Genomic DNA, 26435 nt, shown 5'->3' with positions numbered 1-26435 from the left:
GTATTTTAAAATATGACCATAAATGCAGTTTTTACCTAATTTTCTGGGAAGTCGTTTACTGCAACTGGTTATCAATGAGTCATTAGCATAATTTTGTTAATCCGAAACCCGCGTAAATATAGCGAACCGACTATAGCTCAAATTCGGCATCTTTCATTTTTCTAGGAACACCAGATTCTTTTGATCTACTTGTTATTTGCTTGCTTTCCCAAATGCCGTTGTAAGTGGTTCGGTAAAAAAACAATCCGCGTTTTTCTTTCATCACTCGAAGTTCTCTTACTTGCTGCAGAGCTATTGGACACTTTCGAATAAATTTTTCTTGCAGAAAAGTATTCCACTGTTTCGTTAATTTCTGATTCACGGCTATAACTTTGAACGGTTCCGACTTTTTTCTTGCATCTTGTAACACATTTATCCAATATACTGGTAGTTCCATCCTAGTCTTTAAATTTATCAAGCCCATGTTTTTATCACATTCTAGATACGAATGTCCTTTGATGGGGAATGGGACTTGAATAGTATCTAGACGCTTTATACCATGGACAATGTAATGAAGTAGCCGAACAATCGTGAAATTTTAATTTTGTCCGCCAGCTGAGTCGCAGAAAATGTGAAGATAACGGACTTCTGTTGGTAGTTCATTAAAAATGAAAAAGAACAGAAACGATGATACCTCCTCGGATCCTTTCCTTGACACATATTCAGGATATGTAAAAAAACAGGATTTTCCTGAAGACAGTACGTGAATGTTGAACGAAAACATAGAAAGTTGTATCCTATAATAAACATCGTTAGTGCTGATGTTGGATAGCGAAATGTTTGTCTGCTAGTCCATGACGATTTATTCATATTCAAAAGTTCTCCTAGCTTTTATTCGGGTAGCTCGTTTTCTATCATAAAAACTTTGGCACGAGTTTTGTTCAACTTATTTTCTGTAGATAGTGCTGCATCATCAACAGAATGAAGAGTCTTGATTTTTGCATTAAACTCATCATATTTGCTACAGGTATCTGTCCTAGGATATCCAAATGAAATGGTGAACTTGCTATTAAAAATATTTCGGTACCGAGGTGTCATACGAAACAGATGCAGCAGGATACTATTGTTTAAACATTTGAAACATTTTCATAATATTCAAATTTTTTCTGAAATACACTTTTTTGGAGTCGTGAATGCTATAATGACTCAAACTGTCCCTAAATGATGCAATATGTTGCTGAATCTGGGTACTCAAATCAGAAGTTAACTGACGATGTTTTGAACAATGCCTTTTGTCGATAGAAGCAATTCCGGAAGTTTTCAGTGAGGTTTGAATATGAACTAACTTAGATCTAGTGATACCATGCATTGCAGTAAGGGCACTACTGCAGACAGATATTTCTTCTACCTTTTCCCTCTTCACTTGATGCTATCTACCGCTACTCTGTAGCGGTAGATAGCATCATGATGTTGTTCTCCATAGATTTGTCGTGACTTTCGTCTTATGGCAATACAGCAATCAAGCCAGCTAAATAAAAGTTTTGATCATCTATTGATCCTAGTTGATTGAATGTGTTAAGTATGTTTTGCCTCTCTTGAGCAGTATTGTTTTCAAAACACTTTAATCTTTTGCACTACAATCATCAGCTAACTCGTAAGACTGCAACCTCAACTTTTTCATTACATCTGCAGCTCGGCCAATTTTCTTTCGTTTCTTGGTTTTTTTTAAAAGATCGTCACACAAATACTCTTCACTCGAACTCATCTCGACATAAACTGCCGCGAAAAGAACCAAACATGGAAGATTGTCACGCCCGGTTAACGGTCGTTGCTAAGCAACTAGTTGGACTACGTCGGTTGTTTACCAGTACCGCTCGGACAACGTTGGTTTTTATCCAGTATAGGTATTTTCTAATGCTTTGTTATTTGGACACCGTTGGTGTTATTCTCGTACAATTTAGCACGTTTTTGGGACCGGATATTGTCAACATAATAAGTTGATTACCTGGAATTCTTATAAAATGGACATCGTTTGTTTTTTTCCCTTACCCTTCAAATGTTCTTTCGAAGATTCATGTTTATAGTTATGATTACAACGAAACGTTCCGAAACTCTTTGAAGGCGACCGGATCAGTCTCCTTCCAAAATAAAATAGACAGAGAGACGTATATACGTCTTATTCTATTTTCAGGCGAAAATTTGATGTGTCTTTTACTACTACGAGGAGCGTAAAATAATTAACTTCAAAGAGAATATAAACAATAACTTTTTATTTTAAATAGGTATTTGCTACGAGGAGTGTAAAATAATTAATTTCGAGGAGAATATAAATATAACTTTTTTATGTTAAATAGGTATTTACTACGAGGAGCGTAAAATAATTAACTTCGAAGAAAATATAAAAAAGCAGTTTTTTTATTTTAAATATGTATTAAGTCCAAATTTATAAATCACAATTTTGAATTAAGTAATTTATATTAATAAATAATTTATTACTGTACATTATTCAAACAGCTAAACAGGGTAGGAGGCACCTACCTTGCCTACCCCGACGGGCCGCCCTCGATTCTTTCTCTGTATAAGCAATTCTGCTTCTTCATTGGCGGATTAATACCTCTATGGAAGGTTATCACTCCTTCTTTTGCGCGGTCGTCCGATACTTCTTCTGCCGATTTAGTCAAAATCAATGAAATCGCAATTTATAGTTAAAAATAATCTTGTATCTAAATTATCAAATAATCACTGGTCTGCAAAAAAAAATGTTTTTCTTTCTTTCTGTTTTCATGCATAATAACGTTATTTTTGGTGCTCTGAACGCGAAATTTACTATGGGAATAAATACAGCACAAATACTTTCTTCATTTAATCAAAAAACGATATTATTATAGTAAAAACAATAAAAAAGATTATTAAGTACTATATTTAAGTTTTACAGTAAAAAATACTATTATTTTTTTTTCATATACAAGTCATGAAAGTTTCCCTTAATCTATGTCATTATGATGATAAAGTTCAAGTTATTTTATAGTTTTTTTTTTTCTTCTTGTTCCTTCAATTGGCGTTTCTCGGTAAATCAACCAGCAAACAACAGACAATCGATCAACAGTATTGCTGCTATCCATTTCTTATTGTAGCCCCTTCCAATGTGCAATATATCCTGGTGAAACCTTTCGCCATGGTCATCTCATAAGACACCCAGATTTTCAAGAAAAAAATTTAAAAAGTGCAAATCTAAAAAAAGAATCTTGAGTGACATGTTGCATCCTAGATCTTCAAAAACACAAAGAATTTCTTGAATGAGTTCTCGATGGTTGCCATCTTTCGTATTGCCAAGGAAATTATGACACATTTCTATTAGAGGTGCACAAGCTCTTTTTTCTTCTCTATTTAACATTAAATTAAAAGCTACATCTTTGATAAGCTCTCGTATTTACGGACCAATAAAAATTCCTTGTTTCAGCGCATATAGAGCTATAAAAACAAAGTATCATAATATAATGGATGAACAAGCAGACATGAGAATTCAACTTTCTTCTATTAACCTGACATTACCCAGTTAATGAGGAATAAAAACAATTTCATGACTTCTTCTAAATGAACTTAGTTTTATCATTTGCTTAGTAACTTAATACTGGTTCAGTAAATCTTGCTGTATATTCCTTTTTTTGTATGATTATTGATGAACAGTACACATATAACTGGTTTTGACTATCGAAATACAGAAGCGCCAAATTCACTGTCTTTTCCTTGTTGAAGAAAGACAGAAAGTTTGTCCTACCAAAATAATGCTGTTTAGATAAAAGCTATTAAGTTGGAAATGTGAGAAAGGATAGAGCGATACAAAGGATGATTGAGTACACAAAAAGAATAGAAAAGTATGTACTGATGTATACATTTTATTTAAAGTTATATATCTTTCTCACTTTTTATTTCAAATGAGCTTCCATTGTCTAGCAGCATCTGTATTAGGGACGTTTTTCTAAAAGCTGCTCCTGGACTGTATACACCACCGCTAAAACAAAAACTCTGTCAAAACAAGTCAAAGTAGTTGCAAAAACTATTGTGTTTGACTCTTTTTTGTGATTTTTTATGTGAAGTATATATTGAGGATAAGACTGAGTAGTAAATAACATGGTATTATGCCGTAATGCGCTGTCTCCACTGCTACTCCATGTCAATAAGCAATGTTGCTTGTTCATTGGCGGGTTATTGTCTCTATGAAAGATTGTTACTCTTTATCTTGTGAGGTCGACCTTTACTTCTTCTACCACTTAGTGATTTATCCCTTGCTATAACTCTCATCTGTATTTTGGATATTCTTCGGATTCTTTGGATTTGGATATCATCTATATTTAAATATTTTTCTCTTGTTCATATTTCTTATATGTCCATATAAGTGGCTTGACAATCCGTTGTGGATCTTGGCCTGCTTATAAAGAAGTCGCCACTCCTGTCAATTCCTGGCAACTTCCCTCCATCTTCTAACCCTTAGAATATGTAGGTCTTCTTCCACATCATCAATCCATCTCATTCGTGGTCGTCCTCTGGTTCTTGTACCCTCTGGTTTTGACAATTTTAATCTCTTCGTGTATTCGTGATCTGATATCCTAGCAATGTGTCCAGCCCATCTAAGTATCTGCACTTTAACGAATTTCACAATATCTGGATCGGTGTATAACTGATATAGTTCAAAGTTGTATATTCGACGCCATAGCCCATTTTCATTTACGGCCCCAAAAATCTTTCTAAGAATATTTCTTTCAAAAATACCAAAAAGTCTTTTATCATACGTAACGTAGTCAAGTTATGGACAATGTGCCTATAAATGTCGTCTGTACACCGATCTATGAATGGTCTAACAGACTTAGGCGCTGTATTCATGAAAATAGCGGCCATTTTGAATAATTTTTTTGCAGTTTGTAGTACATTATATTAGTAGTTCATCATGTTAGCAATAAATTGTGGAAAAAAATTTTAAATCCACTTAGTTTAAACTTTTTTAGTTAAATACCTTGTATCAACATTTATGGCAAGACTAGGTATATAATGACTGTACACCACGACATAGGGTTAAGTCGCAAAGACTTTCTAAATTTTATTTCTTGGGAAAATCAGTCACTTTTGCTTATGTTATATTCTTACCAATCTCTCTCCACTTTTTTCTGTTTAGTTTTTGCTTGCTATTCTCTAACTCCTTCGTTTTGTAAATTTTCTTCAACTTCTTGCAGAACCTTTGCTCTTTGTCTTCTTCGTTATTTTTTACTCCTGGATTCCGTTCTATTATCTCATATATGACGGCTCCTACTCGCCAGATGTGACCTAGGTATCTAGTTCTACCGCTCCTTATTTTAGTCACAATAATTGCTTTCCTAATATCTGCATATATTCTGCTTGTATATTCATTTTGATTTGTTTTGTTTGATCCCAGTGTTGTTCTTATTATCTTTATTTCATATTTTTTAGTCATTGCCATTTTTTCTGCCGGGTATAATAATATTGGTCTCATTGTTGTGCTCACATGATATGTTTATCATAATTTCTGCTTCTTGTTCAAGTTCCATCTTGAACATGACTATGCAAACCTTGTTAACTGCAGCTTTAAATAGTTCTGCACTACTGCATTAACACCATTCCCCTAAGTTCTTAAGCTACGATATTCTTCCCACCGTTCACTTTCCTCGAATTTTGCCTTGCATAATAAGCTGCAATAATGAGTATCTTTGCCCTTTCATCCATGGCCTGAGTACTCAAGTTTTTTTCTTTTGATAGTAAATATTATTTCAGCTTCATTTACTATTCTTCTAGTAACTTCTGCCTTTGACATTCTTTGAATCCATGATATTCGTAGGACCCTTCTGTAACACCAAAATTTAAAGGCAACCAGCTTATTCAGATGCACTTGTTTTAATGTTCATGCTTCCAAGCCATAAAGAAGAGTAGTGAATACGTAACACCGAAGCATTCTTAGGCGTAGTCCTAACCTCATATCCCGACAACAAAGACACTTGTTACGTTTAACGAATGATACACGTGCTATTTCAATACGTGTCTTAATTTCTTTTGTTTGGTCTACGTTTGATGTTATCCATGTTCCTAAGTATTTGTAGGTATCCACACTCTCAATTGCTATGCATGTTCATCACTATTTAGTTTTTTTTTTAATTCATCCTTAATCCGTATTCATAACAGCATTCATTGCAAGTCGTTGCATTACGTTCTGTAAATCATTGTTGTTATCCGTCATTATTACTGCCTCGTCTCAAAACGCTATTCAAAAGTTAGTCAAAACTTCTCCATTAAAATATATTCCTTCTATTGACTCTGAGAGCACTTCTTTAAATACCGCTTCAATAAAGACATTGAAAAGTAGTGGTGAGCATTCAACCCTGGTGGACTCCTCTCTGTATTTTGATATCTCGGGTTTTCTGGTTGTCATCTCTGACCTTGGTAGTTTGATTCCATATAGATTAGATATAATTGTCATACCACGACTGTCAGTATTTTTGCTTTTTAATTTATCTACAAACTTTTTATGTTGAACCTTATCCAATGCCTTTTCAAAATCTACAAAACGTAAGTACATGTCCTGATTAAAATCCATGCATGCATACCATTTCTAAAGCCAAATTGTGTGTCACTAATTTCATATTCAAGACTTTTAATAATTTTACTGTGTACTATTTTCAAAAATGTTTTAAGTATGTGACTGCTTAAAGCTATTGTTCTGTGATCTGAGCAGGATATTGCAATTGACTTTTTGGGTATTGCCACAAAGGTCGATTGCAACCATTGTCTTGGGATATATTAGATTAAAGAGTTCAACCATTACGTCAATAACACCTTCATCAATGAGTTTTAATAATTCGATAGGCACATTGAATCACTCTTATCGACAAAACAACCGGATTGTGATCGGAGGATATGTCTTCTCCTGAATAACTTTTGTATGATATTATAGAGTTTCTATATCTTATATTTGATTTCTGACTATTGTCAGCTGCTGACCTCCATGTGTATAATCTACATCTAGGAAGTGTAAACAAGGTAGGCATTTGCAACTATGAGTTTGTCATTAATACGAGAAATCAACCAATCGATCGCTACGTTTATTCCTCTCCCCGAGTCCATATCGCCCCACACAGTTCTCCACTTCTCCTTGGTGCACTTTAGCGTTTAAATCTCCCAATATAATCATGTATTTTAGTCAGATTTAAGACATTGCCAATTTGTTCATAAAAGTTTTCTATGGTGTCGTCATCCTTGTCTGCAGTGGGTGCATATGGATTATATTTATTTTATTTGTTTTAACTAAGAGTTGAGGAGAGACAGCATTAGTTTTCTTAGTCAATATAATTTTTCTTTAGTTTCTGGCATTCTTTCTACGATTTTGCTTATTACTCACAAGTATTTAAAGTGTTATACTTTTTCAAATTCCGAATTCCCCATTTTGATTTGTTCTTTTATTGTTTTTTACCTAATCGTAATATTTTTGTCTTTTCTTATTAATTCTGAGTCTCATTGCCTCTTCTTTCCCTTTTATTTCTTCTAGGATTTCTTTATTATTTCTCCAGCTTTTGTTATTAGGTTTCCTTTATTTATATTTCGTAATACATATTCTAAAGCTAGATTAAACGGTGTTGTGACTTAGACATTTAGTCATAAGACCTATAATTATGTACGCACGTGAAACATGAACGATGACCAAACAAAATGAGAACTGATTAATCTAGTTCTAGTCACAGAAAGACGAATTCTTAGATAAATACAATGATCAGTTAAGAATAACACCACACAGCAATACAGAGTAAGTACTAACTGAGAATTTGAAGAATTATATAACTAGCCAGATATAATAAAAATAATAAAGACAGAAAGATTAGAATGGGCGGGTGATGTCAAGAGACAAGATCAGTATTTCTTAAAGCTGGTCTGGCAAGAGAAGGATAAGCGTTTTAAATATTGAATAAGCAGAGGATCTAATGATAAACTAATGCAAGTGGAAGCAGATTGTTAAGTCACTGAAGACCCACCAGAGTTGTAATGGTAGAAAAAAGAAGATACCAATTAGGATTTCCGTCAAGGACTCTATATGATATCTTTGATAACTCTGACATAATCATCATATTTTGCAAATAATACCTTAGAAAAATTAGAATTCAATTTAGTAAGTATATTTTAGATATTCATTAAAAAATTGTAACTGTATACCTTTGTGGCAATTTGTCTTTTTCCTTTAAAATAACGATACCAGCTCCAATTAAACCAATAACTGTAAAAGTATAGCAATTTTGAAATTGTAGTTGTGCTAAAATGCTTTTGTTAGGTGGCATAGTGTACTGTTCCTCTACATTTGCCAACTTTTCCTTCCATCCTTCTCCATAGAATGTTAAGCGATAGTGGTTGCCTTCTTTAAATTCGTCAGAGGGCTGCTCTTCTTTACTGACGTACCCACAAGAAAAGATGTGGGGATACTGAAAAGAATTAAACGTGGTATATTAAAATAAAGCTCGATAAAGTAACAAGTTTAACATTGTTTTTCGAGTTTGTAAACAGTGGTCAAGAATTAATTATAATTATTATTATTATTAAATAAATAAATAATTAAATAATATAACGGATGCCCTAGACCTAAAATATCTGGGTGTAACACATGACAAATAACGAAGTTTTGACAAGAATGGTAAAGACGGACAACTGTTTTTTACATTAATTAAGGTAAAGATACGAATATTAATCAAGATGAATAAAACCGCATACCTAGGTCATTTATCTCAAACCCAGATAACCTCATATAAGCTCACAAAACTAATCATAGAACGAAAAGTAGAGGATCGTATGCAGTGTTCCTGGTTAAAGAACATTCGTGGTTGGAAGCACTCAATTTTTATAAATATACTCTTGAAAATAAGACAAAACCACATACAGTTCGACGAAATTGTTGCCAACCGTAAGGCTTACTTAAGAGTCATGTTGACCGTCGACTGCCGAAATATATGAAATTCAAGCAAGCGTTTTTAAAAAAACGCGTAGCTATCAGCGAGGACGGTGGTCAGTGCTGACAGCCCAGCGGCCCTACGCGTCGCTCGTCGCCGCCGCGTAGAAGTCAGCGCTGAACATCGTACACGCTCTTCTGCCTTTACGCCTTTACGCTACAAACACTACTGGGCGCACACACATCGAATTTGGACGGTCGATAAAAGTTCAATCGAACAAATTCCTTTGGTGGCAAGAAGAAACAATGTGAGCGTGCACACACATCGATGGCCAAACGGCACGGCATCGATGTCGTGTGGCGATCGATGAATGTCACTGCATGGACGGCTGCCGTGGTCGTTGCCGTCGTTCCAAGGCGTATAGTACCAAATGAACGCGCGCACACACATCGATCTTTATCGACCGACCAGAGGACCAGTTGCGTTTTTTGGACATTCCTCAACGTACGTAGCTCTGTGTTGCTACGTAGCTCTGTGTTCATTGTGATTTTGTGTACTCCACCTAACAAACCTTTGTGGATTAACAAACGTCATCGAATAAATGTCGTGTAGGATGCATGCAAAGCATCATCGATAAAATTTCGATCGAACTTTTATCGATCATCCAAATTCGATGTATGTGCGCCTAGCCTTAGTGAGCATTCTAGTGTTGAACCGAGTAGACGCCGTCAGTGTATACAGACAGGTTCAATTGCTGCAATATGGATATACACAAGTCGAGTGATAGATGAAGTACGCCTGAGAAGGCATTAGTGGGATGCACTCTATAAAAATAAAGACTCAATAAACAAATCCTGGGAGGATATTGTTGTCACATTGTTCAAAAATGTGTCAGAAGAAGAAAAACAACAACTGAGTAAGTATTTTATGTTATTATCTTAAAACACCTACACTACAGGGCGAAAAAAGCAAAGAGTTTAAAATATACACGAGTCTTGCCAGGGCACTCTACCAATAGGACTCAAAAGGTACTTAGCAAAATGTTCTCACAGAAAGTTTCCAGACCTGTTTGTAGGTACAGTTGGTATTTTTACCATACCCTTAATTGTAAGTGTATCTTTAATACGATAATCATCACGAACTCTTATAAAATTGTGCAAATTAATAGGTCTATGAAACACTCTGAAGTTGTTTGACATAATACCAAATGTTGATTCTATATATCGTCAACTACGACTCAGTTTATATTTAAATATTTTTTCCTATATGTCATATTAGTTCGCGCATATGCCCTCATAATTTTTTTAGATATTCTAAAAGCACCATCACCCACAATTTTCAACTGAAGTATTTATTCCAGGCAGTGGCTTCGGTCCTATTATATTCAAAGTGTCATTCTCTAGGCTTCTGTATAGTACACTGTCTTGAAATATAGACGAATCCGAGTTTTTTTCATATAATCCAATGTTTACGTAAAACAATAATCTGCATCGAACATGGCCAGGAGAACTATGGAGTAAAAATTATTGTAATTGTAGATTATTGATCCACCACCGTCTGGATTTATAACTCAAATGTGCTTGCCATCGATAGCTTCGATGCAATTTGGAAAGTTGGTCTTTTGTAGAAACCCGTTAGCAATTTTTTGACACATATTAGAGGTTTTTGCTGGTAGGCATTCATCATACTTCGTCCACGATTACGTTGGTTGTTGCAATTCCAATCCTAAATGAATAATGCAGATCTCTATATGTGCAACCTGTAGCCAAAAATCTGTAAAGAAAAAAGGTTTTTATTGTTTCTGGGAACAACAAAGGGAAACAACAAAGGGAAAGGGAACAACAAAGATGGAAAACAGCCAGAGATGAAAACTTTAGAACAAAGAAGGCTAGGAAAAAACACCTTCTGGAAGTGCTGCACCGAAGTTCAAAAAGTATATCTTTTATGATGAACTAAGCTTCCTGTCTCCGTCAGATGAGAAGGATGTTGATGAATCACTGAACGAAACCATACTATAATCCTCAGTAACTATGAATAATACGGTATCACCGGATAATACGGAAGATTCCAATATGACAACGCATCAAGCTTCTTCAAACACTTTACAGGAAGATCAAAACAATCATGTTATTGATTCTGGATCATCACAAAGACCTTGGTTGCAATAAAGAAAAAGAAGACCGCAAAAGAAGTAATCAAACAGCAGATCTTGCCGCTGACGATCTTTTTTTTTTCTTTAGGTCCAATTTGAAAATGTAATTATTAAAATAAATAAAAGTCAAAACTGTATTTCTATCTTACTGCAGGATTAATCAATATAAAAAATACGACTTTTTAAAAGATAGCAAGAAGTCAATTTAGACTATTATTATTATTATATGAATTGTCTTTTAAATGGACAATTTATGAACAAGACAATCATGATCGTCTGCATATTTACATATATTACGCATATTATTTAAATTATTAAATTTTTTTTTGCAGATTTGCGCCCATTTTTTGCATATATGTGCTCTGTTTTCTGTTGCATATAATACGGTCTCTACTTATAACTAATATTGTATTTAAAATATGTATGGGAATGCCAACAACAAACTATCTAGCACCGTACTATGCTCAGGGACCAAACACCAGTGTTATATAATACATATGTTATATAATACACCGGATCTAATACTACTTAATAAACTTACTAGAAAAAATATATTTTTTTGCCACTATTGATATGGCGATATCAAATACTAGTAATTTGAGTGTTAAATAAAATAATAAAATCGCCAACTACAGATATACTGATATACAAATACGGAGACAATTTATAATGGAAGACACCCAGATGATATCTATTATCTTTTCTACCACATATATGTCATTCTAAAGACTCTACTAGAGAACTCCAAATAATAGGGGTCTTGGTAAAATATCTATAAAACCATGTAAAAAATGGTACTAGTCACGACATTCAGATATGTACAAAATTTTTTGGGAAATACGACGTCACCGTAGCGACCGTACCTCAGTGGTTATGGCAGGTACTGGCTTACCAAGCCAGATGGGCTGGGTTGGATACATGATAATGAAAATAGAACTTGTTCTGTGCTTAATTTAATTAAGCAACCACCGTGCTTTAAAGGTTATATTAAATTGTCGGTCTCAGCTATATAAGTAGTATTTAAGTTATGTTAGGTTAGGTTAGGTTAGGTTATGATAATGAAAATAGAACTTGTTATGTGCTTAATTTAATTGAGCAACCACCGTGCTTTAGAGGGCATATTAAATTGTCGGTCTCAGCTATATAAGTAGTGATTAAGTTATGTTAGGGGAGCTGGCGCGACCTGAAAACCCTAAAACTAGACCTGAACTAGAAATTTACACGAATTTTAGTACAAGATGTACAAGATAAATGAACAAAATAATGGAAACAAGTAGAACATATGGACTGGATATAAACACCAGCAAAACCAAGCTAATGATTATTAGCAAGGAAAACATAACTGGAGCAAATCTGTATGTGAACCAAATGAGAATTTAACCGTGTCTCACAGTACAAGTACTTGGGAACTATAATCAATGAGTCGTGGGACAGTACCCAAGAGATTAAACGTCGCATCGCATGGGCAAAAAGTGCATTCTTGACTATGAGCTCTGTGTTCAAGAGCCATGACCTCACTCTAGACACAAAAATAAGGCTCCTTAAATGTTACGTGTACTCAGTGCTTCTGTACGGAGTAGAATCGTCGACATTGAAGGCGGAAACTCTATCAAGGCTTTTGAGCTATGGTTATACAGAAGGATCCTGAATATACCGTAGACATACAAAGTCACCAATAAAGAAGTACTACGGAGGATGAACACAACCGCGGATTTCGTCAACATCGTGAAGAGCCGTAAGCTACAGTATTTGGGGCATATAATGAAAATCAAGGCAGATATGAGCTACTGCAATGCATTTTGTAAGGTAAAATTGAAGGAAAAAGGCCCCAGAACGAAGAAGAATATTCTGGCTTGCTAACCTGAGAGCATGGTATAGAAAGACCCCAACACAGCTATTCCGTATAGCAACCCACAAAGTCATCATAGCCAGAATGATCGCCAATGTTCGGAACGGACAGGCACCCTAAGAAGAAGATGTACAATAAACCTATTGGTTACAGTGCGATCGATGTAAAATAGATGGCTTTTAAGAGAAAAACATACCAGATCACCAAGGGCATGATCAATAATCCGTCCTGACCTTAATCGTTTTGATACCGTGATAGAGTGGGAGTCGTGTGGCTTAAATCTGAGTATAAAAATAACATTTTTATCTCTATAAATAGTAGGTAAATTTATAATCACGGTTAAGTTAATAATCAAAAAGATCTGTACTTACTTTTATTAACAAATTTCTAATACAGGGAAATTGAACCATGAAAATAAGCACTAACAATGGAAAACTGAGTAAAAGTAAGATAAAGATACTCGGAATGGACATCATTACTTCAGCGTGCATGGGTCTTCGCGATTCTTTTTCATATAAATATTTTTGAGTCTCGTACATTATATTTCTAGCGTGTCCCTTGGGTATCAACCAACCCTTGGTTATCTGTGAATAGCGTGGAAAAATCCTGAAAGCAAAGATTTAGTATTAGGTCAATAAAATAATACCCCTTACTGATTATGCAGCTAACGCAATACTCGTAGCAAAGAATACCTGGTGAAATCTGTAGTATACACAATATAGGTCCAACAAAAAAAAGAATTTTATTTAAATACCCTATTCGAAAAATGTATGGAAACACTTCTTTATTTCAATATATATATATATATATATATATATATATATATATATATATATATATATATAGACGGTTTCTTTTTGATTCAATTCGAGTCTCTCACCATTCTGCTACACGTATTTCAGGGTCAACCTATTATCAGGGAGACTTGTGAGAAAACTTAACTGGATCGAAATGTACCGGCTATTGAGCAATTGAAGTTAAATAATATGAAGAGAGTGTCGGTAGCAATTAAAGTAAGCCTTTTTATTTCTTCATATTTTTTAATGAAACTGATGTGAAAACAGGACTTTCAAATTCTCAAAAACACATATTTGCTCCTAATAAATTTATAGTCCTAAACTCATCACTTTTTTCTCAGTCAAGGATACTCTTCACCCTCTAAGTTAATGTCTGTTTTAGCAACTTAAGTTAAATCAGTTTTGTATAAAGTTGATAGTTCTTGACAAATGAACAAAATATTTATTCTGGAGAATCAAATTTTACAATTTTTAATCTCTAAAATATCTTTTTTTTTTCGTATCAGCTCTAATTTTTTGGAATCTATTTATTGGGTAGTTTTAAAAAAGTAATAATAAAATTTGGCAGCTATAATTAAAATCAAATTACACTATTTATAAAATGTCATGAACTTGACTCAACTTTTGTGACGTCAATCTACAAACGAAACAATGAAATTCGTTATTACTAAAAACATTTAATAATCTGCAGGTCATTCTCACACTCACAGTAATACAGAGTCGAACTAATGTGTAATACCAAAAATATAAGTCAAACTTTAATAAACTAAAATAAAGTGGTTTTACACTGAAAGTAACAATAAAAAGTGGTACGTAACTAATGGAGGCAAATTACCTGTAAAGTTTATTTATTTATGAAACAGAAGAAATATTTAGGATATTTTACAATACCTTTACCTCTAATAGAGGGAGTAGCTTAAGCAACTGGTGTCTCAGAGAATACGGTAAAGAGGATAATATTAAGGAAGGTTAAAACAAACCATCAACTTCAAAATTTGGTTCACCCAAAACAACATTTGTAAGCCCAGCTCCAAGTCATTAATTAATACATTTGAGGAACACATTATGAGAAATACAGTATTTATACATTTCTAATAACTAAAAAAGAACACCGACCATGAACGCTGCTTACGAATCTTTTAGTAACGAAGGAATTGTAACTGTTAAACTATCTTCTTGTAAAAAATTGTGAAATTAGGATTTAAATATAAAAAAGTGGAAGAGAGCAGAAAAATGTTGGTGGAAAAATTAATATAAGGGTTAAAAGAACAGAATTTCTAATAATACAAGATCCCACTGTAGGATCACTACGTTCATAACGTAGTTCATCAAACTTACATTTTTACATACAATTCACATTAGGAGAATACATTGTTTATTTATTTTTTTTTAATAAAATAGGCTGCTCATTACGTATACGCGTATTTTTGTATATCAAATTGGAGATAATTTTTTTCTTAATATTATGATATAAGGTTGCCCAAGAAAAAATGGTCGAAAATTAGGGTTGCCAGCTGTTAAAAATGCGAATGGGATAAATCGAGACTATGATAAATAGTGTCCTGTACATTTGTTACGTGAAACATGCGTTACAAGCGAAACAAGATTAGCTATAATGGTCAATAGAAAGTGCCTAAAGTTTGGAGTATTAGTGATTTGGAGGAAAGCAAGAAGCCATCATGATGGATTTTATTTTTGTATTATAAATATTAAACGCACTAATCGAAACAATAAAAAATGGACATATCCTTACCTAGATTCAGAAAAGAGACCAGTACAGCCTTCTGAAGAAATACCTTTTCCAACATTCAGTCGTCTACCTACACTCTAAAAAAATGACAAAGAAACATCCTCGTCTGATGACTATTTCTGAACAAGAACTGAATAAATAACTGTTAGCGACCGAAACTTATCCGAGCAAGCTTCGGAATTACTTGCCATCAGATTAAAAGAAAAGATTGGTACATCCAGGTACTAATATTACACATTTTTCGCTCAAGAAAATAACCTGGTCTAATATAACGACATAAGAAGTTGACTGCTTATAGTGCCTTATTAGACTTTTATAGTGACTTTTATAGTGCTTATAGTGACTAAGTGCCTTATTATCTACAGTTCAAATGTATTTTAAATGTGTCGTTTTATAGCATCCGCCTCCAAGCATCAAGCCTTTTCCAAGCCTTTTTCTCCGTCGTTCTTCTTCAACTATCCACTTTGAATATTTCTCCAGCATCGGTTTCCACTTCATATATCCACCTTGGTCTTCCTACTGGTCGACGTCTTGCCATAGTTCCACGTTCTACCAGATATTATGTTATTATTAATACTTATAAAGTCCCTGTCTAGTGCAATCTTTATCCATTTACCATTGCCGCAAATGGATTGTCGTTTTTTCTACAATGATCCCTGATTTCGAACCATATGTGGCTATTTGTCGTATAATGGATTTATATATTTTGAATTTTACTTCCCTATAAATTTCTTTGGATCGCAATACCTACGACAGGGAGAAGTATGCTCTGTTAGCAAGTATTATCATTCTCTGTGTTTCCTCCTCCTCTCTGCCGAACTTAGTTATCTGTAAACCCAGGTATTATACGTGAGCTGTCTTACAACTTTAATTTTTGTGTCGTTTACTGTTTAATTTTGCAAGAGTTGTTGGTTCTTTGTTTGTATTTGGGCTAAGTTTTATCTACGTTGATGGCTAAGACTATTTCTGTAGCATTTTTACTTAATGTTCTGTGATGTCTTTTATTCGGGATCAGCAGATCAGGTTTACATCGTCTACATCTACATAAGACACCCTTGTATTTTTTCTCTTTGGGCAATTTTTGACAAAAATGAAGCGTACGTCAATGATAAGGAACATATTTCGTTGTTTTTTTAAATAGATTTCATAGCTTATTGTAATTTTTACCTTTCAACAGTTCAGTATTCTAATTTGTAAATTTAATAGGAATGTGGTGGGAGCAGTGTACCACGATTTGATAGTTGTAATTCTGCACATTTCAACAAATGTACAACTGTAGCGCACAGTTAGAATCGTTAGTTATTAATGATTTTATTTATGTAATTAGCTGCATATAAACGTAAATAAATAATTAGTTCGTTCTTGTCCAATTATAGAAAACGAAACAAAGTTAATGTATTTTACTTATTTATTCCCTAAATTATAAAGAAAGTAAATCGTGTAAAATATACTTGGATATAATGGTTTTTAAAAGCACGGGCGTAGATAGGGGTAAAGGGGTTACAGAGCCCCCTCGGACCCCCGAAAAGTTAAAGTATTAACATTTATAGAACTAAAATAAGGATAGGCATGTGGCATATCACATCCATAATCATCATCATCACGGTGCTGCAGCTCTTAAAGGTTCGCGACCTTTCTGAGCCCTTCTGCTGTGTCCCTTGCTTGAATTTTCCAGTTAGAAACACTGATACACTGATCTTCTTAGCATCATATGTTTCCTTATCTATAAGTCTTTTCATGCTTTTTTAGTCAAGGAGCAGTTTTCTTCTGAAAGAAAGAGACAGCAACAGGAAATCCGAATGAAACTAATCCCTATCGTAAAATGAATAATGTTTTGCGGCAACCAGGATACTCTAAGAGGTAAAACTACTTTGGGACGGACCCACATTAGACCAGAGTCTTCATTACAACCACTTCAGAGTGATGGTAATTTTAGAGCACTCCTGCGGTACGCAACCAAATCTAGGGATAAAGATCTTTCTGAAAATTTGGTCACTTCTTAGAAAAATGCCCTTGATACGAGCCCACAAATCCAAAATAAAATAATTGACACTCGTGGAGAAACTATTCAACATAAAATCGTCGGTGAAGTAAAGGATGCTAAATTTTTTTTATTCTCGCTGACAAGACCACTGACATGAATTTTTTTATTAAACAATTCAGTAAGCTGTCATCGATGCAATGGAAATACGCAAATTCTCCGCCACCAAAGAAGTTTATAGTTCAACTTTCTGCAGGCAAGATCATGTTATTTTTTTTTGTTATGAAGGATCCTTGCTCAAAGAGTTTATATGACCTAGAGTGCATATCAATAAATACCATTATAATGAAACTTTGAATCGGCTCCATTAAGAAATAAGACGAAAACGCACAGGGAGCTCTTACCTGTGTTATTCTTCTGCACAACAATGCTTGACATCATATTGCTAAAGTAATAAGAGAATCTCTACAACGAAACATATGGAGGGCATTAAGGGATCCACTTTTTATTCCTGATTTATCGCCTTGTCATTTTCACATCCTTGGGCCACTGAAAAAGGCGAAAAGGCGTTACGTCTTCAGTCGGACGAAGAAGTACAAAATGCCATAATGTCGTACGGCCGTAGCGTCCTCCTGGTTTTCAGGGGTTTCTGGACGATCTACGACCGCCGCTCTTGAAGAGGATCTCAGGTTTCGAGAGTCCATCTTCGTTTCAAGGAGTTAAATTGAGATACCGGCCTCTACGGGCGAGAAGTTCCGCCGAGCCTTTATGGTAGGTGAGGGGCCACCGGCAATCAGAATTCTCTAATAGTTCGAGCTTTCTTACAGATAATATTTTTTACAATGACTTGATTTGTGTTAGAATTCTGATGCGTAGTGTATACCTCAAATTTCACAGAAATGTCGGCCTTCTCACTTCATGTAGCCGCGTTCCCTCTCCTCGAGAGAGGCACAAGAATGCCGGCAATGTCAACTCTTCCTGTTGCCAGTCGCTTCGTATTGCTACCTTTCGCCAGTTACTATTTGCATAAGGTTTCTGGAGACGAAGTGTTATTGCAACTCAACCTGATCTGAAAAGCAATTACAAGTCCCCGTCGGGGCTTTTATTCGCTCTTTACCGTGACAGGCCCAAATAACGCTGTGGTCAGTTCGACACAATTTGAAATAGTTCTAAGACCAATGTCTTTTCTATCTCAGAAAGTCGTGTTCTACTGCCAGGAAGCGTTTTGTAGTCGACACGCCGGGTCTTGCACACTTGATGATTTAACTTTAAATTGGATAGCTATTCTTGGATAATTATTCTTGAATTTCGACGTCTTCGACGATAGCAGAATATTGGTTAAATAATAAAACTCAAAGGTAGCGTGGTAGCACACCGAGCCAACAAGGTCTAACGGGGCTAGTAGTGTAAGACGACTGGATCCCGATCGGAAAATGTGCTGCTCTTTTATACACATCGTGAGCATTTGCAGCACATTTCCGCCGAGAGGCCAATGACGGCGCAGTTAATAACATGCGCTGTGGCCGGCCAAAGTAACAATCTTTGTCGTGATTGGTTACCTTGGCGACAATAAAAGAATTCTTCGAGCAGCAGCCACAAGAATTCTTTAAGAAGGATATACATTGGTTGGCAAAATAATGAGATATGTGCCTTAATTGTAGTGGTAATTATTTATAGATATATTTGCCAATAAATTTTTTCTGAACCAAAGTTGGGTTTTAATTTAACAAGCGTCATAATTTGAGAATATAAAACAATTTTCAGGGTTACATTAAAAAAAATTAGATATTCTGTTTAATAATTTTAATAAGAAACTTACTTTCTCGACGGTACCGGTTTAAACGCAGTATGGGTGGGTGGAAACAGCTTTCTCTTCAGTTCACTTATTGAACCCATTTTATGACATCCATGAATAAGACCTTGCCAAGTCCCATAGCCGCAGACAGATCCTTTATTTTTCCCTGTAGTCCATATTTCCACGTGACCAACCACTGAATTCAATACACCATTAAACTTTTGCTGCAGATAAGTCGAACCCAAATCTGTGGTTAGACAGTCAACACCACAGGCACTTACGATATAAATTCCTAAAAACTTTTTTGTGTTTTTATCTTTACTCAAGAGACTTATACACTTAAGTTATAGACTTATAAACTTATAGACAATAATAATAGTTGGAACAAACCATATTTAAATATTAAAAGAAAATGGTTTAAAATTTTTATTCAACACCTGAAGGGGTCTTGTCTACTTGTACATAGCCACATTTGCAGATGATACTGCTATTCTAGCAGTAGGTGACGAAAAGAAAGAAGATATCCGTTACAAAAAAATTTATTAGCTGCTGGGAAGAAACTCAGCATTATCCATACATAACAAACAACTGCTATGCAAATAAATACTGAGACCAGTATGAACGTATGGTTGCCAACTCTGGGGCTGTGCCAAGTCAAGTTCTATCCAGATCATCCAGAGATTCCAGAATACAGTGTTAAGGAACATCGTTGATACTCCTTGGTATAACAGTAATGTCAACCTCCACGAGGACCTTGAGATGGAATCTGTAGATAAAGTTATCAAGAAGATAGCAGATAGTCTCGATCAACGAATCCATAGTCATGTAAACATCGGGGCCATCCAGCTCTTCGGTAATACTGGCTTAGAAAAAAATCTCAAATGAAGAAAACCATTTGAGTTAGTATAAAGTGTAGTGTTTTCACGTTCAGAGCATCTGTAAATAGTCGCTCCGAAGATTCCTTTACTGTCTTTCCTTTTAAAATCTTGTTGTCGGTAACGAGGATTCAACTCGCGCATTCTGGCTTGATATGCCAGTATCTAAGACGCTAAGCTACGGCCGCCACCATTTAAAACAGTGTAGAAAACAAAATCTTCGTTGTGTTTTAATATACTACTAGTCTTCTGTAAATATTAGATATTTAATTTTGATAAATACGAGTACGAAAAAGTACTCAAAATACTTAAAAGTGATGAAAATACCTTTTTCTTTAGCAGCAGCATCGTATTTTTCTGGAAGTGAATCTATAAAGCTGGGTTCTCCACTTACATCTAAGTGATGAGTCCCAGCTTTAATACACGCTTCTACTACCTGAAAGCCCATCAATCTGTATGGTCCACAGCAATTTAGGATGACTTTTGCTTTTTGTGCCATTTCATTTAAAGATATCTGATCTCTCATATCGGCCAGTATGATTGGGGTTTTGGATAAATCTTCACCTAAAAAGTATAAAAAATTACAGTTTATAACTACAATCACAAATACTGAATCTATTTTCTATACTTTGTACACATTAGATATCTCATGCTCAAATCTAAAGGATTAAGCAATTTTAATAAATAGAACAATTGCCCAAGCGAGGGTACTAATAAAACCATCTTAAAGACTTACACTTTCAAATTTCATTGCGACTCTTCTATATGATATTTTTATACGAGAATTGGATAAACTAGAATTAAAATTAATTTCTCCCATCGCATTCCTCAGAAGTGGCTCAACAGACCCCGAAAAAAGTCACATTCTAAGCTTTAGACAACAAGTTTATTAATTGGTAATACAAAAACATTCTTCTAATAATTTAATTTTGTGTGGCTCATTCATCATGACAATTCAGATATTTATTTCTTTCTTTACTGAAAAATGTCCCAACATACAAAGCAATATTCCCAACTCCAATTGACAAAGCATCATTTACCTCACTATTCCTTTGTCCTAACTTAGTCCCTACTTTATCCAAACCAATATCACCACTAGCATGTCCTAATCCTAATAGCAATGAAATCCATATGCAATCACTGAAAACACAGTCATGCAGTCAACACCAACAACCATACACTTATGAAAACTTATATCACTGTTTCAGAAAAGACATCAGCTTTAAAACGAAAGATATCGCAAATCACAGCTCCAAAGAATACACCAAATCATAATAAAAGATATACAGGAGAAAGTAAATTACACAACCAAAGGTGCGAATCGAGTAAACTTAACTTCAACATAATACAAAACTCAAATTAATAGCCACCATTGCCTGGAAGTCTTCAGCATCTGTTATATAGAAACTATACAACAGGTATCCCATCCTTATCAAATTTGCTATAAAACGTGTACAAATAATCATTAATGATATAAAGAAACAATTTGCTTATATCTCACTCGGAGCATATGTTCACACTCATCTAAAAAAACTTCTGCAGTTGGTTTATCCATTGTGTAACATCCTCTAAATATAACCTAGAAAGCTTAAAAGAAGATTCAACGACATTTCTCTACAAATTACGACTGGCCACAAAATACAAAATGTGGATCGAGAAAATATATGAGCGGAAGGATTATACCAGCAACTTGAAAAATGCATTCATGAGGCTGCAAGTGAAGCTTTGGGGTATAAAGACAAACATGAAACAAAAAATCAAGAATGGTAGTCGGAGAATATGCAAACGTTAATAAACAAAAAGAAAACTGCTTATCAGAAACAGATGTCAACGAGAAAGGAGGAAGATTACAAGATATATAAAAAATTAAATCGAGATGTAAAAAGAGAAGTAGTGAAAAGTAAAAATGAGATCTGGGATCGAAGATAAGCAGAGGTGGATAGGTATATGGGTTCAATAAGAGTTGGGCAAGCGTGGAAGGTGATAAAGTCTCTCCGGAGGGGAGGAAAGGAAAAATCTTACTTACAGTTAATAAATCTAAAACAGTGGAAACACCATTATGAGTTCTTATTGACAGAGGATAGATGTAAATTCCAAGAGATCGAAATGGAAGAAATATTCGAACATATACAAATAATTGTGATAACAACCGGAGAGTTAAGCGATGCCCTCAAAAGATTGAAAAACGATACTTTTACTTTAATTTTCCGTGTCTGGATCCGACTACAGTTTTTCTGCCCAATATGGGGCTACGTCTACACCCTTGGTATTTGCGAGCCATAAATCATCGAGGGTGCACTGTGATGGGCAAAGTCTGCATACTCTTAGGTGCTCCACGTTCTGTATTTCCCTACATTCACAAAGTGCGTCTCTGTCTGTCTTGATGCCCCATTTAATGAGGTTCTGTTTTACAGGGGCAACACCTGTGCGTATGCGATTCAGTGTCCGCCAGGTTCTCCAGTCCAGGTTCATTCCATTAGGTCGTTCTGGATGTAGGGGGGAACAGTTCGGGTGGTTCGACGCTGACATTTCTCATAAACCTTTTCCTTGATTTAAGTCGGCTGATTCCTGGCGATTCGTCAAACCCGTATAATTGGTGCCTTTCATTGAAAGTTTGCCTGAACTTCTCCACATATTATGAGGCGCATCTACGGTCATCTGGTGATGAGAATCCAGCTACCCGGTACAGTAGGGGTAGGGGGTAGGCTTCATACAACCGGTAATTATTCTGCATGTTTCATTTAACGCCGTGGTGACTTGTTGGGCGTGTCTAGATCTATCCCAGACGGGTCAAGCATATTCCCCTGTTGAGAAACATAAGGCCTCAGCTGTTGTCTTCAAGACCCTGGGGGTTTGCACCCCACTTGCTCCTTACAAGTTTCCGGAGAAGGTTGTTTCTCGTAGAAACCTTTTGTCTTGTGCTCTGACAGTGGAATTTATACGTTAGTGACCGGTCTAGTACTACTTCAAGATATTTGGGCCTATCAGTATGTTTCAAGCGTTATCCCTCCCAAGAAACATTCAGCTTTACATGCGCCAGTTGGTTGTTGAGATGGAATGCACATACTTGGGTTTTAGTAGGGTTTGGCTTTAATGAGTTTTGTTTGTAGTAAGTTGACATCATGTTTAAAGCCTCTTCCATTGTCGACTCTACTTGTGTGAGTGTTTTCCCCTTTACGGCTATACCAAGGTCATCAGCGTAGACAAAACTCTCAGTCTGAGGGTGCATTGGTTGGTCGTTGGTGTAGATGTTAAACAAGGACGACGCCAGAACGCTTCCTTGTGGTAGGCCACTTTTTTGGGTTCTCCATCTGCTCTTCTTTCCATTTAGCAAAACGTAGAAACGTCTATTACACAGCAGTGATGTAATGATATTTACCAGGTCGTAGTCAAGCACAGTGTTATAGATCTTAGTTAGCAGGGTTCTGTGGTTTATCGTATCATAGGCCGCTGTGAGGTCTATCAAGGCTACTCCCACTATCTCTCTCTGCTCAAATCCCTCCTCTATGTATTCTGTTAGGTTCAGCACTTGGCCTGTGCATGATTTACCTGGTCTGAAGCCCGCTTGTTTTGGGATTAGTTTTGCATCTAATTTTTCCTGGATGCGGTTTAAAATGATACGTTCATACAATTTATACAAATGGCATAGCAGGGATATCGGACGGTAGCTACTCGGTAGTTCAGGGTCTTTCCCAGGTTTCAGAAGGGCTACTACTTTTGATTTACGCCACGGTTTTGGAATCTGGTAGGTAGAGCGACAGATGTTAAATAGATCGAGCACCCATTGTCTCGCTTTTTGCCCGAGGTGTTTTATCTGCTCTGTTAGGATTTCGTCCACTCCAGGTGATTTTCCATTTTTCATACAGTCAATACTATTTTTGAGCTCTTCGATGGTGAATGGGTTTCGCAAGAGAGTTGTTTCCTGGTCTTGAGTTCTTATAATCTTTGGCGTTTTGCAACGATTGTTTGTTTTGCCATTCAGAAGCAGTTGGTGGGCTATCTGATTTGGCGTTATTGCACATAGCTCTTTCATCTCTGTGGGATCACCATTAAGTTTTGAAACGGTAAAACGGGTTTTGAAAAACGGTAAAGCAGCAGGACCTGGAGACATCCGAATTGAGTTGGTAAAGTATGGACCAAAAATATTACATGAGATGTTGGTTCAACTATTTAACAAATGTTTAATAGGATAAAATAATATCCTTGATGATTGGAATGTTGGATACATCAGCTCAATATTCAAGAAAGGGCATAAACGCAAATGATCTAATTATAGGGGAATAACTGTTATCAGCTCAGTGGGGAGGTTGTACGGTCAAATAATAAAAGAAAGAATAGAACCAGAATACGAAGTCATAGAAGAACAAAATGGATTTTGTGCAGGAAGATCGTGCACTGATGGTATATTCGTTCTGCAGAAGGTAATCGAAAAACGAAAAGCAAGGAATCTATCTACCCACCTATTGTTTGTAGATTTAGAGAAAGCATACGATACGGTACCTTTGAATAAACTGTTTCAAACATTGACGAAAGTAGGTCTCAGTAGAGAGTATGTGAATGCTATCGGAAATATATACAAAAATGCAAGAAGTGTCGTTAAAGAAGGAGACTTTATATCTGAATAATTTCCAATAACAAAGGGGCTTAAACAAGGATGTTGTCTATCTTCGACCTTATTTAAAAAATATATTTAATCATCGCTAGAGTAGTGGAGAAAACAAGTATCCGTAACGGGAATAGACATAGGCGGTGGTAAATGTCTAACAACTTTATTTTTCGCAGATGATCAGGTAGTCGTAGCGAATGATGAGCAAGACATGGACTACATGTTTAGAAAACTAAAGAAAGAATATGAAAAGTGGGGCCTTCATATGAATATGTCAAATACAGAGTATCTTAAAATAGGAGATGATGAAAAAGATCCAGAGTTAGAAATTAGAAACACAAAAACATGTAATGAATATAAATATCTCGGATTTATAATATCTAAAGAAGGCACTACCAAAAAAAACATCGAAAACAGAACGCAGCAGGGGAAAAAAGCGGTAAACATTCTAAACTTCTACTATGGCCTAAAGATAAAGACAAAGATAAAGACAAGAAACGAAATTGACAATCTATCAAACCTTGGTAGAGCCTATTAAAACTTGGTAGACTTATGGGGCAGAAGTTTGGCAGATCACGAAAAAAGATAGAAAAAGAATAGAAGTAGATTTAGTAGAAATGGATTTTCTAAGAAGAGCGTGTGGTGTATCCAAAAAAAATCATATCAGGAATGAAGATATTAGAAGGAGGACAAATACTGTATATTCCAGTGTAAACAGAATTGAAACGAGACAACTAGTGTGGTATGGTCACGTAAAGCGAATGAATGACGGTAGATGGGCAAAGAAAGCTTTAAATTACATACCAAAAAAAAAAAAGAAGAAGGGGTAGGCCTTCAGTTGCCTGGGAAGAAAATGTAAAGCACATAATGAGAGATAGAGCCATCAAAGAAGACGAATGGATGGGCAGAAAACGATGGCGGTCGAAATGCGAGAAGTGGCAGAGGCTGTAGGAACCTCGCTTATATATATATATATATATATATATATATATATATATATATATATATATATATATATATAATTATATAACGACATACAGGTCTAGCCTGAGCATGTTATCAGAAAACGGATTATTTCTAGCTTTTAGCAATATATCTAGCTATTAGTCTCTGATGCGAAAGTTGGTGCTTTTTGTGTGGTATAATAAGGTGCACTGTCCATTACAACAGCACTGTTGGGAAGTAGTGTATTTAACAATTTTTCTTTCTAATCACTTTTTGGAAATGTAATTCATATCATTATGGTAATCACCCGATTTTGTTTGGAACTTCCATATCACATAAGATTCACCGAAAAAACCTGCTTCGTTCGTTATAGCCACACTGAACAAAAGTGAGTGCTTGGAGACGGATTTGTTGTGCCGATTGTTCATTCTTTATCAGTCCAACTTTTACTGCACTATGGCTTGAAAGTATGTACTTTTCATCAGTAAACAGAATAAATCTATTTTTAAATCTAAATCTGTTTTAAGTAGTGCAATCGTAGGTGTCTTATATCATGTTCTTCCTTTCAATTTTGCGGCCCTCCTTGGCAATATTTTTTATGCTACATACAGAAACTCATGAAAATCCTACCCAAAAAATCTTAGATCATTGGTTATTCTTCTTATAAGATTATTTATCAATTTATCCGTCATGCTAGCCACAAGCTCTTGCACTTCCATAAGTATTGTTACAATAAATTCCGACCCAAAACAGTAAACATGTTTATTACTAAT

General features: G+C 35.3%; 1 protein-coding gene across 1 annotated transcript in view; it reads right to left on the bottom strand.

Moving 5' to 3' along the window:
- Positions 1-3859: 3859 nt before the first annotated feature.
- Positions 3860-26435, bottom strand: part of LOC140447720 (lipid droplet localized protein-like) — a 33517-nt gene continuing 10941 nt past the window's right edge. The window contains exons 3-7 of the mRNA XM_072540538.1: positions 20439-20675; positions 19261-19528; positions 13285-13519; positions 8188-8450; positions 3860-3991 (exon numbers count right to left, since the gene is read on the bottom strand). Coding sequence (XP_072396639.1) covers positions 3886-3991; positions 8188-8450; positions 13285-13519; positions 19261-19528; positions 20439-20675 — 1109 coding nt within the window. The 3' untranslated portion in view covers positions 3860-3885. The remainder of the gene's footprint in view (positions 3992-8187; positions 8451-13284; positions 13520-19260; positions 19529-20438; positions 20676-26435) is intronic.

This window comes from Diabrotica undecimpunctata, chromosome 1 (genome assembly GCF_040954645.1).
Source record: "Diabrotica undecimpunctata isolate CICGRU chromosome 1, icDiaUnde3, whole genome shotgun sequence".
Classification (NCBI taxonomy): Eukaryota; Metazoa; Arthropoda; class Insecta; order Coleoptera; family Chrysomelidae; genus Diabrotica; species Diabrotica undecimpunctata.
This window is presented reverse-complemented; position numbering and strand designations above follow the sequence as displayed.